The sequence below is a fragment of the Clarias gariepinus genome, chromosome 15, assembly GCF_024256425.1.
Source record: "Clarias gariepinus isolate MV-2021 ecotype Netherlands chromosome 15, CGAR_prim_01v2, whole genome shotgun sequence".
Lineage (NCBI taxonomy): Eukaryota > Metazoa > Chordata > Actinopteri > Siluriformes > Clariidae > Clarias > Clarias gariepinus.
The window spans coordinates 16,867,752-16,882,667 of NC_071114.1; the positions used below are offsets into that span (position 1 = coordinate 16,867,752).

General features: G+C 37.8%; 1 protein-coding gene across 15 annotated transcripts in view; it reads left to right on the plus strand.

Annotated features, from left to right (window-relative positions):
- The window catches only part of ptprsa (protein tyrosine phosphatase receptor type Sa), a 266,166-nt gene that overhangs the window by 173,676 nt on the left and 77,574 nt on the right, over nucleotides 1-14,916 (plus strand). For all 15 annotated transcript variants that reach the window (XM_053513183.1, XM_053513182.1, XM_053513193.1 and 12 more), the window contains 5 exons: nucleotides 759-869; nucleotides 9,866-10,135; nucleotides 11,399-11,980; nucleotides 12,132-12,268; nucleotides 13,655-13,799. In XM_053513183.1, coding sequence (XP_053369158.1) covers nucleotides 759-869; nucleotides 9,866-10,135; nucleotides 11,399-11,980; nucleotides 12,132-12,268; nucleotides 13,655-13,799 — 1,245 coding nt within the window. The remainder of the gene's footprint in view (nucleotides 1-758; nucleotides 870-9,865; nucleotides 10,136-11,398; nucleotides 11,981-12,131; nucleotides 12,269-13,654; nucleotides 13,800-14,916) is intronic.

Genomic DNA, 14,916 nt, shown 5'->3' on the forward strand with positions numbered 1-14,916 from the left:
TGAAAAGAACAGGTAGCGTCGATCCTGGTGTGTCCAGCTGTCAATAACATTACACAAGCAAAAAGATGAAGGCATTGCCGTTTACTTGTTTTGTGGTCTTAAATTCACAGTGACTAATTTGTTGGACAATTACAAAACAGAGGATGTTTTTTGCTTTTGTGGTTACTCAACAGACAAGTAACTTAAAGAACTAGAGAACAACCTTATGCACTTTGTGGTGGTTCGATGCACCTTGATACTGTAACTACTGTATAGCAGCCCCTACTAGTTCTGAATCCCGCCAGCTGCAGCCAAGTAGTGATACGGCAATAGTTTTAGTGACTTATTAGTGTTCAGGAATGACGGACTATCTTTTTACAATCAGGAACAAGAATATGGACGAATCCACTTACCCACTTGCAACATACGTACTCACAATTAAATATATTTGGCAGAAAAGATGCTAATAGACTTAAATAACATTTTACTTATGAAGTACAGTAAGGGCAGAAAACAGCTCATAGCCAAAACATCCCCAATTATGACTTTTTTTTGGTCAAGGGTGCAAACACAATGCTACATCAAAAGCTATAAAAATAGTGACTATGGAGTTGAAAAAAAGAGATTGCCCATCCTCATGAATTTTAGCAAAAAAAAAATTGACATCATGTCTAGTGTTTACAATCTTTTCCTTGTGCAATTGTTGCTTTTTGCTCATCATCTCTTTCTCTTTCTCTCTTTTTCTCTCTTATTCTTTTTGGGCATTTCCCTCCTCCCAGGGGCCTTGCAGATTGAGAACACTGAAGAGACGGATCAGGGGAAGTATGAGTGTGTAGCGACAAACGTGGAAGGCGTGCGCTACTCTTCCCCTGCCAACTTGTATGTGCGAGGTAGGGAGCAACCTGGCCTCGGAGATCCTCTCCGTCCAGTCCGTCACTTAAGCTACTCAAACCCTGTCCTTTTAGACAGTAAGGCAACGTTTAAACTGGGTTTTGTGTAACATAATTATTTACTTTTCCTCAAATTTTACATTGCTGCTTTTTAAAACGAGAATGACCATAGGAGCATTTTGACTTGATGGCAAAAATTCTCGGCTGGTTTTTTTCTCTATTGAGCTTTTCAGGTACAAGTGGATGATGGTAAGTCTAATTTTGATTGGCTGACAAGGCAATCAAAATATAAAGGTATTAAAATCAGGATTGGGGATAAATATGTTTTTGAATGAGTATTCAACTCTTATGTTGCAGACCACACTAGTATATACAGTAGTGTATAGAGTAAGATAAATAACCTTTGCCAAAGATAAAAAGTCATAACCTTTGCAAAAAGAAAAACAGTTTGATATAAAGAAAAATGATGTTATTGTTATAAGCAGGGGTTCCTAGTGCCGTTGTATTTATCTCATTCAACTGATTTTTTTCAATTATTGAGTCAGGTTTAATAGAGCAGGAAACGAGTTCACATTTGCACAAAGTCAGCAGGACTGGCAATGAGAACCACTGGCTATAACAACCTATAGCAATAACATTTTTAATTATTAACACAGAGAAGATGCTTAGAATTTCTATGTAATGTTCCTTGAGTAAATGTTAGATAACCTGTCTCTGATCTAGAATTCACGTCTCTTATATGGAAGCAATGCGACGTGTTCTTTTGCTGTTCTAATTATTATTCTGCTTTTAAACAAAGTGTTTTCATTTTCACTGATACACCTCCAACACTAAAAAGATGTATCACATGTCTCCTTCCGTTCATTTTCAAAGCTTGATTCTAATCTCGACTGTAGTCTAATGTGTTTTGGTTTCTAAAGTGTTCTGCACTTGAAATTAACAGCTACAGTGCAAAGCTACTCCAAAACTCTATTGATGATCTGCTAAATTTGACAATCTAATATATGTAAATATATATATATATTTAAATAGACTATCTAAACTAATGTTTTTCACTAAAATTGCTGATAGAAGGGTTTTTAATTTTACTCTCATTGTAGCTGCTAAATTTAATAAGTCATGCTTTTTGTGCGGCAAGTTTATTTATTTATTGTTTTTTTTGTTGTTTTTTTGTTTTTTCATTTAGTTGTTTCAGTGGTTTCGTTTGCGTTTCTTTTCTCTCTAATTTAAACAAATGGGCCACCATGGGAGCTTTTTAGGTGGCTAAAAAGACATTGTGATTTTCTTTATGTGATGACGTGTTTAAATTAACCCCAAGTGCTTTGTAGCGAGCACTGGGGTGATCGGCGTCCTTCTGGGTCAAAAAGCAACGGGCAAGATTGTGACAAAATGGGTGTCACTGCTATAAGATGTAGACTTCAAAAAGGGAAAGAAAAGCAAAAGCAGAGATATGCAGCAGCTTAAAGCCTTGAGGTGGCCTTTTTTACTCTCTCTGTGTTTCCCCTATTTTTCTCTTCTCCTCATGTCATTGTGTTCTGCATCAACCCCTTTACATCCCTCAGAGCTTCGAGAAGGTTGGTGTGTTTTTTCTTTTTTACTTTTTTTACCCACATTAAAGGCGAAAAACGATGTTTACATTTTTTAATCTATATTTATTTATTACAAAGCTCATTAGCAGCTTAAATGAGCATTAACTACATTTTTAAACCTACTTAATAATTTAGTATTTTTTTTTCATTTGTTTGAAAGAAAAAAAAGATTAGAAATTATAGAAACCCGCAAAGTTCGGGCTCTTATGTTTTTTTAAACCCTTACATTTGAGTTTGCATTGTGGGGCTTTTTTCGTGTTTGCATCTTTTGGTATTGCTTCTGCTCAAGAAAAAAAAAAAGCTTTATTGCATTTGATGTCATGGGAATAAGCATATGAATTATACATGCATGATGGGAGAATGTAGCTATGCTCTTTGCATGCCCAGAATGGAAATGTTTGTGGGCGCTTTGTTTCTTTTCTTGCCCTTGTGTTTCCGTAAACTTGTGAACTTCTCTTTACTTCCTTTTGTGTTAAAACATAAAATGAAGTCATTTGTGGCCTCTTATGGAGTAAATTACATGTTACAGTAGTATGTGTTTGCCTTTGTCTTTGTGTATGATTTTTAACCCCTTTATGTTGTTGGAATTTTCTCTGTGTTAAATGTGGTTTGTATTTTTGTGCGCACTTGACTGTTGTAACAGATAGCTTTTTGTAGTTCCAACATAGACCTACAGCAAAAAGAAAAACACTAGGTTTACAGCCAGTGTTCTTGTCATCTCACTTACATAGCTTTTGTGGCAAATAAAACCGATTGGGTGCGATTGCTTTCTGTGGAATTTTGTACTTGTGGATAATTCACAGGAATCGGCAGCAAATATGATGATCTCTAAATTCCTGACAGTGCCTCAGAGAGAGCAGAAGGTTGGCTTTTCAAACTGGCACAGAGCAAGCAGGGACCACTTTGTTGACTGACTCCCACTTGTCCTTTTTCATTCAGCTGGTTCAATCAAACCAGGATTTATGATTCATTTGATCCCCTCAGCGACGGCACATGTCTGAATTGCTTTTCAGAAAATGATTTGCCTCATTAAGCCGCCTAAATTAAGCCCAAACATAAATCTAGTGGCTTGTTTTTTGTTTTGTTTTTTTATTTTGACTCTCTACATTTTCATCCTGGTCGAACCACTGTAGAGAACCAGCCAAATTTAATTGCCCAATTCCAGCTTGTTCCACTGGCATTTGCATTGGATAAATGTTGCACCCGATTCACACTGACCCATCGGTGTTCCCGAGATTTACACACTGAACATAATAGTCCACATGTGCTGAGCTGTAGCTCATCAGGCTGCTTTCTGAAGCATGTCCAATTCTGTATTACATTTTCAGTTACAGAATTCAGAAAATTTAGCACTAAGATTTTTTTTTCCACTTCTTGCACCAGAATTTATGAATTCATTATCTGTCTAGCAGAAGAGAAGACATTAGTAGAAAGGAAACCAGACATCTCAAACATTCCCGTGTTCTCTCGTAAAATCCTGCCAGAATACCCCCATGCTAAACTGTATTGCTAAACCATCTCGTAATGTCTGTCCTGAAACAAAATGGCCTTTTCAATAATTCACCTACAGTGGAAGACAAGGTGGAGTTGAGGGGAAGAGTAGTCATCACGCAGGCCCTGAGCATGAGTTAGAGGTATAAATAATGAAAACGTAGCACGCCGACTCTCAGGGCCTGGCATTTATTGGCAAGATTATATTTGTCAAGTCTGGTCTACCCATCACAACTTGATCCCTACTAGGACTCATGAGGCTGCACCTGTATGATGGCAAAGCTTTAAATTTGCTTGCTAATAAACAGAGTGGACAAAATCTGTCCACTCATACATATATATATATATATATATATATATACTCAAATTATATATATATATATATATATATATGTATATATATATCATAAATTATATATATATACATATATATATATAATTTAACCTTCATGTGTTTTAACCTTCATATATATAATATGTTTTTTTTTCTATCAGAAAAACACATGAAGGTTAAATTTACTGCTAGACCCAATTAACAAGGAAATTAATGAATGTGATATGTACACTAAAATCCTTTTTAAAATCCTCGGAGTAAAGAATGTGCAAAATAAACAATTCTACCCGTGTGAATATATCCTCTAATCTCTCCTTGTTCTTGCCAATATAGCTTTGAATATATTCATCAGTTCTGCTCTGAGTAATGAAAGAACAATGTATGATTTAGGGGTTTAAGCTAATTTAGTAAAGATACTGGCCTATTCAGTGATGCTGGAATACTGTGCTGTGCTAAACTGTGCTGTGTTAAAATATATTTTTGTTTGCTGGCTAAATTGCATGTGTGTGCATGTTCACTCCCCCTGCAGCTGTCTGTATGCATTGCCTTGCATGTGCTCGCATGTCTTGCTGTGCATTTTGATGTGGAAAATGGAAAAGAAAGTTAGATTACACCCTGTTCTCTGGTCGGCTAAGATGCGTGTCTAAAACCTCACAAGTAATGCAGTCCCAGACTCTATCAGCTTCATATTTGCCATAATCAGATAAACCGGCCACAGATGTTCAGCGGCTTTGTACCAGTAATAACTTCTATTACTGGTGCTGAATCCTCTAAGCCTCAATGAGACTGTCTAGCATTTCAGTTAATGTGAGCAACCTCCTGTGGTTGAAAATGCTCAGCAAAACACCACCCCGCGTGAAACGGAACCTTTCAGGTGTCAAGACCAAAGCAAGGTGTAATCTCTGCTTCGAGGTGGCACTATGGGCTGCGAGTTTTGTTCGCTTTTCTCTTCTTCATTTTGGGGCTGGACAGACTGTGTCTTACCAAAATGGCAGATAGTGCTCACCTTCAAAACACTGGTCTGGCACAACTCTTTCCTTTATATCCTGTCCAAAAGCAATGTTTAAAAAGTACCAAAAGTGGCGGTTTCTCTTTATACCTTGGCTTTTACCTTGTCTACTATTTAATTCATTGATTTGTCTTTTTTGCCACACCGGGGCTTGAAATAAGGATTTGAGGGTTTTTTTTGCTCTAAATCAGTTCGGTCCAGCCTCCTGAACTATTGGTTTAAGCGAAAGCGGACTTTGTCAATTAAGTTTGAATTCAATGATGAACTCATCCTGTATATGACAGCAGAAAGCTAAAAAAGTTATTGTGTGTTGAAGCTCAGCTAAAGCCTGAAACCGGCACTCTTTCATGCAGCCTTTCTTCAAAGCCAGACAATCCTGATGGATCGATAGTCTAGGATTCAAATGTTGACGTGTACCTGGATGATTCAAGACTCATTTAGAGTTCCTTTTTTTTGTTGTTGCCAGAAGAATAAATTGTTGAGACATTGTTGTCTTAACTTTGAAGTCACATACAGTAGATTTTTCACTGAGAGTTTTGCAAATCTAAATTTCAATCCTATCATAATAGAGAAGACACATACTTTTGAAGGAAACTTAAGTTAGGTAAAAAAGTACCAACATAATTTTTAAGAAGATATTATTTTTTAAGCCAAACATTAATATAATGCAATGTAATGGCTATTAGCTCGGCAGTCATTAGCATCAAGGGTGAAAGGTTTCAGCCCTTGTTCACTCTTGTTCCAGAGCTTCAGGTCCTCTGGCTGGTTCTCTGGCACCCCAGCAAGAGTTAAAAAGCTACATCCCCGGACAACTAAACTTCCAGTTTCAGTCCTGCCAACCTTTGTGTTTTGTGTAGGACACTACATTAGAATATTACCAAAAAGATGCCAAATGAGCATATTTTTCTTCCAAAATTGGGAAGGAGCAAGATCATACAAATCTAAAATGACTGACAGTTACAGTATGTAGGTTTTGGTGCTCTAAAACAGACCCCTTAAAATATTCATCCCTCTATTTCAGCACTGCTTATCCAGCAGGGTATCCCCTGCATGCACTCACACATTGTAGGCAATTTGGAAACACCAAACTACCAGCATGGTTTTAGACTGTGTGAGGAAACCGGAAAAAACCCACCAAAAGGATTCCCTTTTGCTAACCCCCATGTCGCCCTCCTTATACTAACAAAATATATTCATTAAAGAAAAGTACTAATATTTTGCTGACATAGGAAAAGGAGTATGGTTGCCTGAAAAAGACTTCAGTAGACCTACAATGTTAAAAGTGTTAATTTTAATCCTCTACAAATAAGCATAATGGTAATGATAGATTGATTAGACAGTGAGTAAAACTGCAATTACAGTATTTGCTTTGCTCTCCTGCGATGCATTCATTTTGAGTGACAGATTAACAGTGAAAAATGACAGCTGCGTGGAACTATTTCACTGTCTCTATGCATGACATTTCATTCGCGATTGTTAAAAGGGATATCTGCGTATTAGTCCTCTTCGGTGTTGGCAGGGCTATCGTCCCATTTCTAATATGAATTGGTGCTGTAGATCTGGTGAGAATTGTTGCACTACATTTTAAAGGTCCATACCATGAGATTGCTTCGTCTGTGATCAGTAGTCAGTGCCTTGAAGAACACACCTGCACTGTAATATCTGTGTGCGCTTTGGTGATTTCTTTCATTTATTATTATTTTTTTTATTCCAGCACTATTTTGATTGTGTGTATTTATATGTGTCCGTGTTCCATATAAAAATGTTGCTAAAGTTGCACTTGCTGTATTTATATTTTTGAGTGGGGTTGCATGCTTTGATTGGCCTGGCCAGTTCGAAGATCTGGTGGACAGTTTGGTTCCATACTATATTAATTTTTCACGCAGTCACACCCATGCATGACCTTGTGACATACAGGCTGCCCTTTCACCTTTTCTTAGAGTTTGTTGGGTATGCACCAGCTTTTAAAAAACATAATTTTTTTCCCCCTAGAACATTCAAAGGGCAATTGTTGTATAATACTGTGTTTCTTTGGAATATGTAAATTCATAAGCATACACACAAATAAATAGCATTAACCTGTTAACTAATGGTTTGCTTTCTATCCCAATATCCGTTATTAGAGACCATGGAAGGAAAATCATCAATTCCAGTCTTAAAGAGCCAGGGTTTAGTACAGTTTAATCATTTTCCTGATTGCCTGATAATTCAGTCGTGTCTTCGCCAAAGTAAATCACCAAATTACCCCCAGGACTGGAATTGATTATCCTGTCTTAGAAGGTCTTAACTTTTCCACTTAACAAGGATTGTGAAGGTCATTTTATTCATGTCATTATAAACATGATTATGATCTGAATTATAGAAAAATGTGTGCAAGGATTTAGAAGCTTTTAAAATCCTGGTGGGAGTCAATTCTTGGATTTCAAGCCCCTCTGTGGGAAAAGAAAAAATCAAACCCACTGAGAACTGTAACTTCTGCTCGAGTTGGACCAGGTCTCCTCTGTGTCCTCTTTCCTTTTGCTTCCTTCCTATCTGTTCATCTCTAGCTTCAAGCCCTTAAGTAATCGTGAAAAAGGTTCATCTCAGTCTGTCTAACCCTTACTGTCTGTTTTTCTGCTGCCCGAGTCTACTCCACCTGTTGTTTCTGTCCTTTTCGTATCTTTGTCTTTTAATTTCATCCTTTTTTTTACCTAGCCCTAGCACCTCAACCTCCATGCCTCTCTCTCTCTCTCTCTCTCTCTCTCTCTCTCTCTCTCTTTCTCACTCACAATCTCTCTCTCTCTCTCTCTCTCTCTCTTACTTACAATCTCTCTCTCACTCACAATCTCTCTCTTTCTCTCTCTCACTCACACACTCACACACACACACACACACACACACACACACACACACACAAAACCTCTCATTTTAATATATATATATATATATAGTAGCTCTTTCTAGTCCCAATCCCTAAGTTCAGAAGTCCCACATTTAGAGCTATTTTTGTCACATATTTTGTATCTACACATCACTATGATTCTTCAATTTAATGTGTAAATATTAGATTATCCTTGTCCTTCAGGAAAACATCCCGAAAGGTGAATTTTTTATACAAACACTGTATCTCATTGAATAGCCTGAATTCATCCAAATGACATGATTGAAGATTACTAAGAGCTAAGAAGTTGGACAAGTTATGAAAAGACCATTTTCCACAGTCTGGTCAACCCAGAGCTCCTCATAAATGCCTTTTCCATCTTGTCTGTTCGCTCTTCATGCCATTCTCACTCATTCTAAGTTTCATTTTGACAGCATCTTTGACGGCCCTTTTGTACAAGTTCTTAATTGTTCCCATTGTAGATTAGTGTATTCCCTGTCTTTTTTGTTGTTGTTTCTTAAGTTTCAAAGTAGTAACCCTTTGTTTTTATATCCATGGCTAGTTGAGTTAAAATCAGCTACTTTTCCGATGTCATTTTTTTGTTTACAAAAAAACAAATCAACACCAAGATAAGTTGCTTTGCGTTTCGGCTTCTGCCGTTGACTGCAATGTGATAACACTCCTGTTACATTCAGTCTGACAGGCCAGAGACATAAACGAAACTTTTTCAGCATTGAAGTGGGTTTCCCCTCCCCCTCTCCTCGCTCTCCTTCCTCTTCTTTCTCTTCTTCTTCTCTTGTACGTGTTCTCTACCCCCTCTTTTTTTCTTCTCCTCTTCCTCCTCCTCAGTCGTCCTTGTCTGGGCATGCTAGTGACCCTTGAGTTACATTCCTCTATGCATTTTATCCTAAATCTCTATTTGATTTTTTTTTTTCCCTACTTTACTGTTGAGTTTTTTTTTTTTTTTTTTTTTTTCTCTACCCTTTTCTGCATGATGTCTGTGAAAATGATAGCTGCATCTATCAATGGAACCGTGTCAAATCTCAAAGAGGCTTTGTCCAGTTGATCTACCCTTGATCACAAAAATCTGATTAAGGTTTCTCATCTTTGCTCCCTAGCTAATGGACTAGTTTACCCATACATTAAGTCACGCATACTGTATATTTGTTTGAATGTAGGCTGAAATTAGCTCCTTTTACTCACAGTTAATGACCCCCTTGAAGATCCCCAGGAAGCTTCTGTTAGTCTCTTCCTGATAGCCGCACATAACGTAGAGCACTGAAAGCACTTTTCAGCACTCTACCGTTTCTTTTCATACTCACTTCCTACTCATATTTCAATGCTTTACATGTAGTTTACACACAGAGGTCCAGGTTAAAAGATGAGAAACTCGTGATAGATTTTTGTGTAATTAAATGTGCTGTGATGGGTCAAATATTAGTCAATGGAACCTTGTTGCCATGAATTTGTTGCTTTAATGTCAATCTATATTGTTGGTGAAGCAGTTCTGTTAGTTTAGTTATGTTATCCTTATTTTGAGTTAAACAATTTTAGAGTTTGTTCTCACTTTTTATGATTTATCGTCCTATCTTTAGACAACACCTGTGTTCTAAAGAAGGACTCATTTTCATCACCCTGTCTTGTCACCTCTCTTCTCCCTTTCTTTCTGTCTCTCTTTTTTCTTGTTTTCCATCCTTCTCTGGGCATTTGCAGTCCGGCGCGTGCCCCCTCGTTTCTCCATCCTGCCCACCAATCACGAGATCATGCCGGGCGGCAGCATCAATATCACCTGTGTGGCAGTGGGCTCACCCATGCCTTATGTCAAGTGGATGCTTAACTCGGAGGACCTGACACCAGAGGATGACATGCCAGTCGGACGGAACGTTCTGGAACTGAACAGTGTGCATGAGTCAGCCAACTACACATGCGTGGCCATGAGCAGTCTGGGCATCATTGAGGCTGTTTCCCAAGTTATTGTCAAATGTAAGAGTGGACATGCTTGTCACTTGGATTGCTGTATCTTTTTTTTATTTAGGAAAATATTTAAATATACAAGGGTGAGTCAAAAAGTATCCGCATTCTGACTGTAGAATTAAATTTTTATTACATTTTTTCCTTGCTTTTTAAAACACTTCTCAATCTGTCATGTCAATATTGGGACTATAGGGAGGATGCTTTAACATCTAAAATCTTTTTAAGACGCAAGATCACAACGCCATTGGATATCAGTCCTCTGCATTTAATTTAAAGGTTAAGCTTTAGCTCTTCAATAAGCATCTCACAGTAGCAAGCACTTTTGATTGTTAAACCTTTTTCCTGATAATGTTCCAATACTGGCCCTTGAGAAGCCCAGAAAACTGTAAACATCAATTTTTCAGCCGATGGGTGACTTTTTAACATTTCTTGTTCAGTGATTGAGGATGTTTTTAGTACGTACTCTGCCATTTACTCTCAGGCTTGTAGTGATGAATCCATGTTTCATCACCAGTAGTGATTGTCTTTAAGAAAGTTTTAGAGTATCGCCCCAAAATTTGTTTAAAGATAACCAAACACTTCTGTTTATGCTCCAGCACCATATATACCCTCAGACCACACAAACAGGTGGTTTCCATTTTCCCATTCTTTTTTGCTCGCACTGCAGTTTCAGATGAACTGATGTAATGTGTTCACATCCGCACAGCAGTGATTGAGGTGACGGCAATCTAATCTAAACGGAAAGCGTTGATGAGACAGAAGTTTTAATATAACCTGAGTGTGGATTATTTTTCATTTAAAAATATTTTTATTGATTTTTAAACAGACATAAAGTAAATATTTGTATTAATAATTATAATTATTTATAAATATTATAAACCCCTTAAACACACCTCTAATACCCCCCATTCAACCCATCCCTAACTCCAAGCCAACCTCCAAAAACAAAATTTTAATTAAAAAAATATAAATTCATACATTTTTAAAAAAGAGAAAAGAAGGGGAAGGGTGGAGGGGACAGAGTGTGGATAGTTTTTGACTTATACTAGTATTTATTTTGCAATGGGCATAACATTTGCCATCAGCCCCTATTTTAACTTTGCGTTGCTTTGGAGGTTCATGTTAGTTGTATTCTGTAAATTTTCTGTTTGGTTTAAGTAGGTAGTTCTTTACGTTTTAAACAGAATGACATTTGTTTAATTATTTACGTAAGATGCTTGTTGATGATTAACTGTTAGAAATGTTTCTATTTAACTTCTGTTCACTCTTCAGCCCTGCCCAAGCCTCCAGGTACACCAGTTGTTACTGAAACTACAGCCACCAGCATCACCATCACATGGGACAGTGGCAATCCCGAGCCTGTTTCCTATTATGTCATTCAGTACCGTGCCAAAATCCCAGACAGCAAGTTTGAGACCATGGATTCTATCACCACCACGCGCTATAGTATCGGCGGCCTCTCGCCCAACACCGAGTATGAGATTCGCGTCTCGGCTGTGAACACCATCGGCCAGGGTCCAGCCAGCGAACCAGTGGAAGCCAGAACAGGGGAGCAGGCTCCTGCCAGTCCTCCCAGGAACATCCAGGCTAGGATCATTTCCCACAGCACCATGATGGTGCGCTGGGAGGAGCCGGAGGAGCCCAATGGTCAAATCAAGGGCTACCGTGTTTACTATACAATGGACCCGTCTCAGCCAATGGCCGCATGGCAGATTCACAATGTGCAAGACAGCATGATCACGACAATTCAGAACCTTGTAGCCTCTGAGACCTACACTATCCGCGTGCTGGCTTTTACCTCAGTAGGAGATGGTCCATTTTCAGATTCAATTCATGTCAAAGTGCTACAGGGAGGTTTGTTGAGTTCTCGGGCATCTTGTTTTAAATGATAGCTTTAAATTTGTTATAGAGGCTACATTTTATGAAGATATAAGTGTACTTAGCATGCTTTAGTGTCTTGTTTTATAACCTTTCTGTCATGTTGTCACTCTGGATTGCCTCTTAGTTCCCGGACAGCCATCCAAGTTTCAGATTGGCGAGGTGTCGAGCACCAGCATCGAGCTGACCTGGGAGCCTGCATTTGACAAAGAGGGGATCATTAGTTATGAGCTTCGTTATAAAGAAGGCAGTCAAGGGAATCAGGTGCATTATATTTTATTATTTCTCTCCAATATGTAAGGAACAAAAAACTGTGTGTTCTGTTATAAAAAAAAATAAATAACGAAACAGAGGTGTGAGGTACTGTACTGTTATCAACCGAAGAATTGTTTTCCTGTAACTGCAAATAACACTGTTTAATTCCTGTTACCTACAGCAATTTGGCAACACAAAAATGTTTTTAGAGGAACATGTTTCTCCTATTATTTACATTGGCTCTGTAATTTGTCACTATAGAAACTGAAACACGGCTTGTTACAAGAAGTGCATGAATATGTGACATGGAGTTGCTTTTTTGGTTAGATTTGCTGTTTTTAGTAGGAAATTAATAAATAATAAACCGCCTAACAAATCAGAAGTGAAAATTCATAGCACCGTGGTATAAACTTGCATAAATGTCACTGTCTTACTGTGAGCATGAGAATTAGCTACTGTGAAGCCTACAGGATTCTATAAATTACAGGAATATTCCAAGACATTTTTGGGGTTCCCTTCTGGGAATTTTAACAATGTGCTTAAGTGAGGGATTTAAATGACTAGTTAAAAGCACTTTGTCTGTTGCATCCTCTTTTTTTGTTTGTTGTTTTTTTTCTGCTTCTTTTTGTTTTTTTTTGCTCTTCTAACGTACCTTGATTTGGCTTTGGTTAAACAATTGTTCACCTTACATTCACACTAGCAAGCATCAAAGCACATTTATTCATTTTCAGCAACAAGTAGCATGTTAATTGATTTTCTTTTTTTTTCAGTTCTGAGGAAAATTTGTATGACATACAAAAAGGCAGAAAAAGCATGATTTTTAGTTAAATCTGATATAAAAGATAAAAGCAAATGTTAGCTCAATGGTAGGCCGTTTGCACGCCATTTGAAGGACCGGTGTTGATTCCCAGCCAGTGTCTTAACCTATCCACTGAATGCATCCTTAGTGTCGGTCCCAAGAATGGAAAGTTTGCATCGGGAAAAACGTAAAACTTGTGCAAAGTTGCATGCAGATTGGATGGTCCACTTTATGGGAGCAACTGAAAATCCTACAGTAATGTTAATATACTATTGGTACCTCTGATGGGTGCACATGGATTGTACAGTTACCTTGCTCTGCTTATTTGTCAAAGAAGTAAACACGTAAAGTGAAGTGGTGGTGTGCAATAGTGGACTTTAGGCTGTGCATTTTGCATTTCCACAATGGCCAGGTAGTTGTTGCTGCACAAGAAAGAGACAAACTACTAAGCACTTCCTAGTATGAATGTAGAGTAACTGTTTCTGATTAGTATGTATACAGTGTGATGGACAAAGCCCAAATGAACACTGGACAACATTCTACAATATGTAACGTTATTCAATTTCACATTTCACTTGCTCTTCCTCAACAAATAGGTAACAAAATCATTCAACCCAACCTCGTCGTATGTGGTGGAGGGTCTGCGACCGAACACAGAGTATTTCTTCTCCCTGGCGGCTATTTCGAACAAAGGCATTGGCGCCTTCACCAATGAAATCTCTCAAAAGACATCGCAATCCAGTATGTACCTTTTTAATTTTCTTATTACTGTTTGTTTTCAGAAATAGACACCTTTGTGGTGTGTTGTTTTGATTGTAAAATGTTTGTGAGCAGGGTGTGCGTTCCTTACCAAAGTTCCCAAAATCTGGGGCTGCCGAAATTTCAAGAGTTAAATGTTGACAGTGTGTGTGTGAGGGCGTGCATGCGTGTGCACATCATCTTTTTGAGCAGCAAAAGTGGAAATGTTTTAGAAACGCACACTTTATTTAGCTTTTTTAATATAATACTACTACAGTAGTTGTGTGTTCTGATGAGGGCTTTATAGAGTCTGACAGAAGCATCAGCTCAGGGGTTTTAGCTATATTACTGTGTGCGACTGTGTTTGAGCTGTCACACAGATGAATGAGCTTTTAATGCTTTGGTATGTCTGTTACCTTTCAATTAAATGTAAGCCACATATCACTGATTGATTAATGTGAATGTAATTACTGATTATTCTTTCCCAATAGTAACATGCTGACTTTTGGTGCATTTTTTAATCTGTGTATTCACTAGGCTTGTGCAATATTGATTTTCTTTATACCAAAACCTTGATTCAGCAATGTAATTATTCAGAACTGATTAAATGCAAGACAAAAAATATAAATAAAATCCATGCAGTGTCATTTGGTTTACTTGTTAACTACAGACATCATTACTGCAGCAACTTGCTGTAGTTTAGCTATTTATGAATCGGCCTTGAACAAAGGCAAAATGTTCGTTTTTATTAGTTTATACAGCAGTGATGTGCTTCGTGACATCCCTTAACAGTTGTGCCCTTCAGATTATAAGGTTGACTCTTTAAAGGAGTTTGAATCTGGAAAATCTAAAGCATGACAGTTATGCTGTCTACCATGCGTGCTCTTTTCCCTCTGCAATTAGATTCACAACTGTTTATAACAAGGTGGTTGAAATGGCATTTTATCATGCTGTTTAAGAGTAAACACAATACAGTGAAACCTCGGATTGCGAGTAACACAGTTTGCGAGTGTTCCGTAAGTCTTGTTTTATGAATACCGAGTACCATGTATCACGCATGGGCTTTTTGACACCAAGCGTCACGTGATCACAACTGAGCCAACATTGATTGACATTGGTA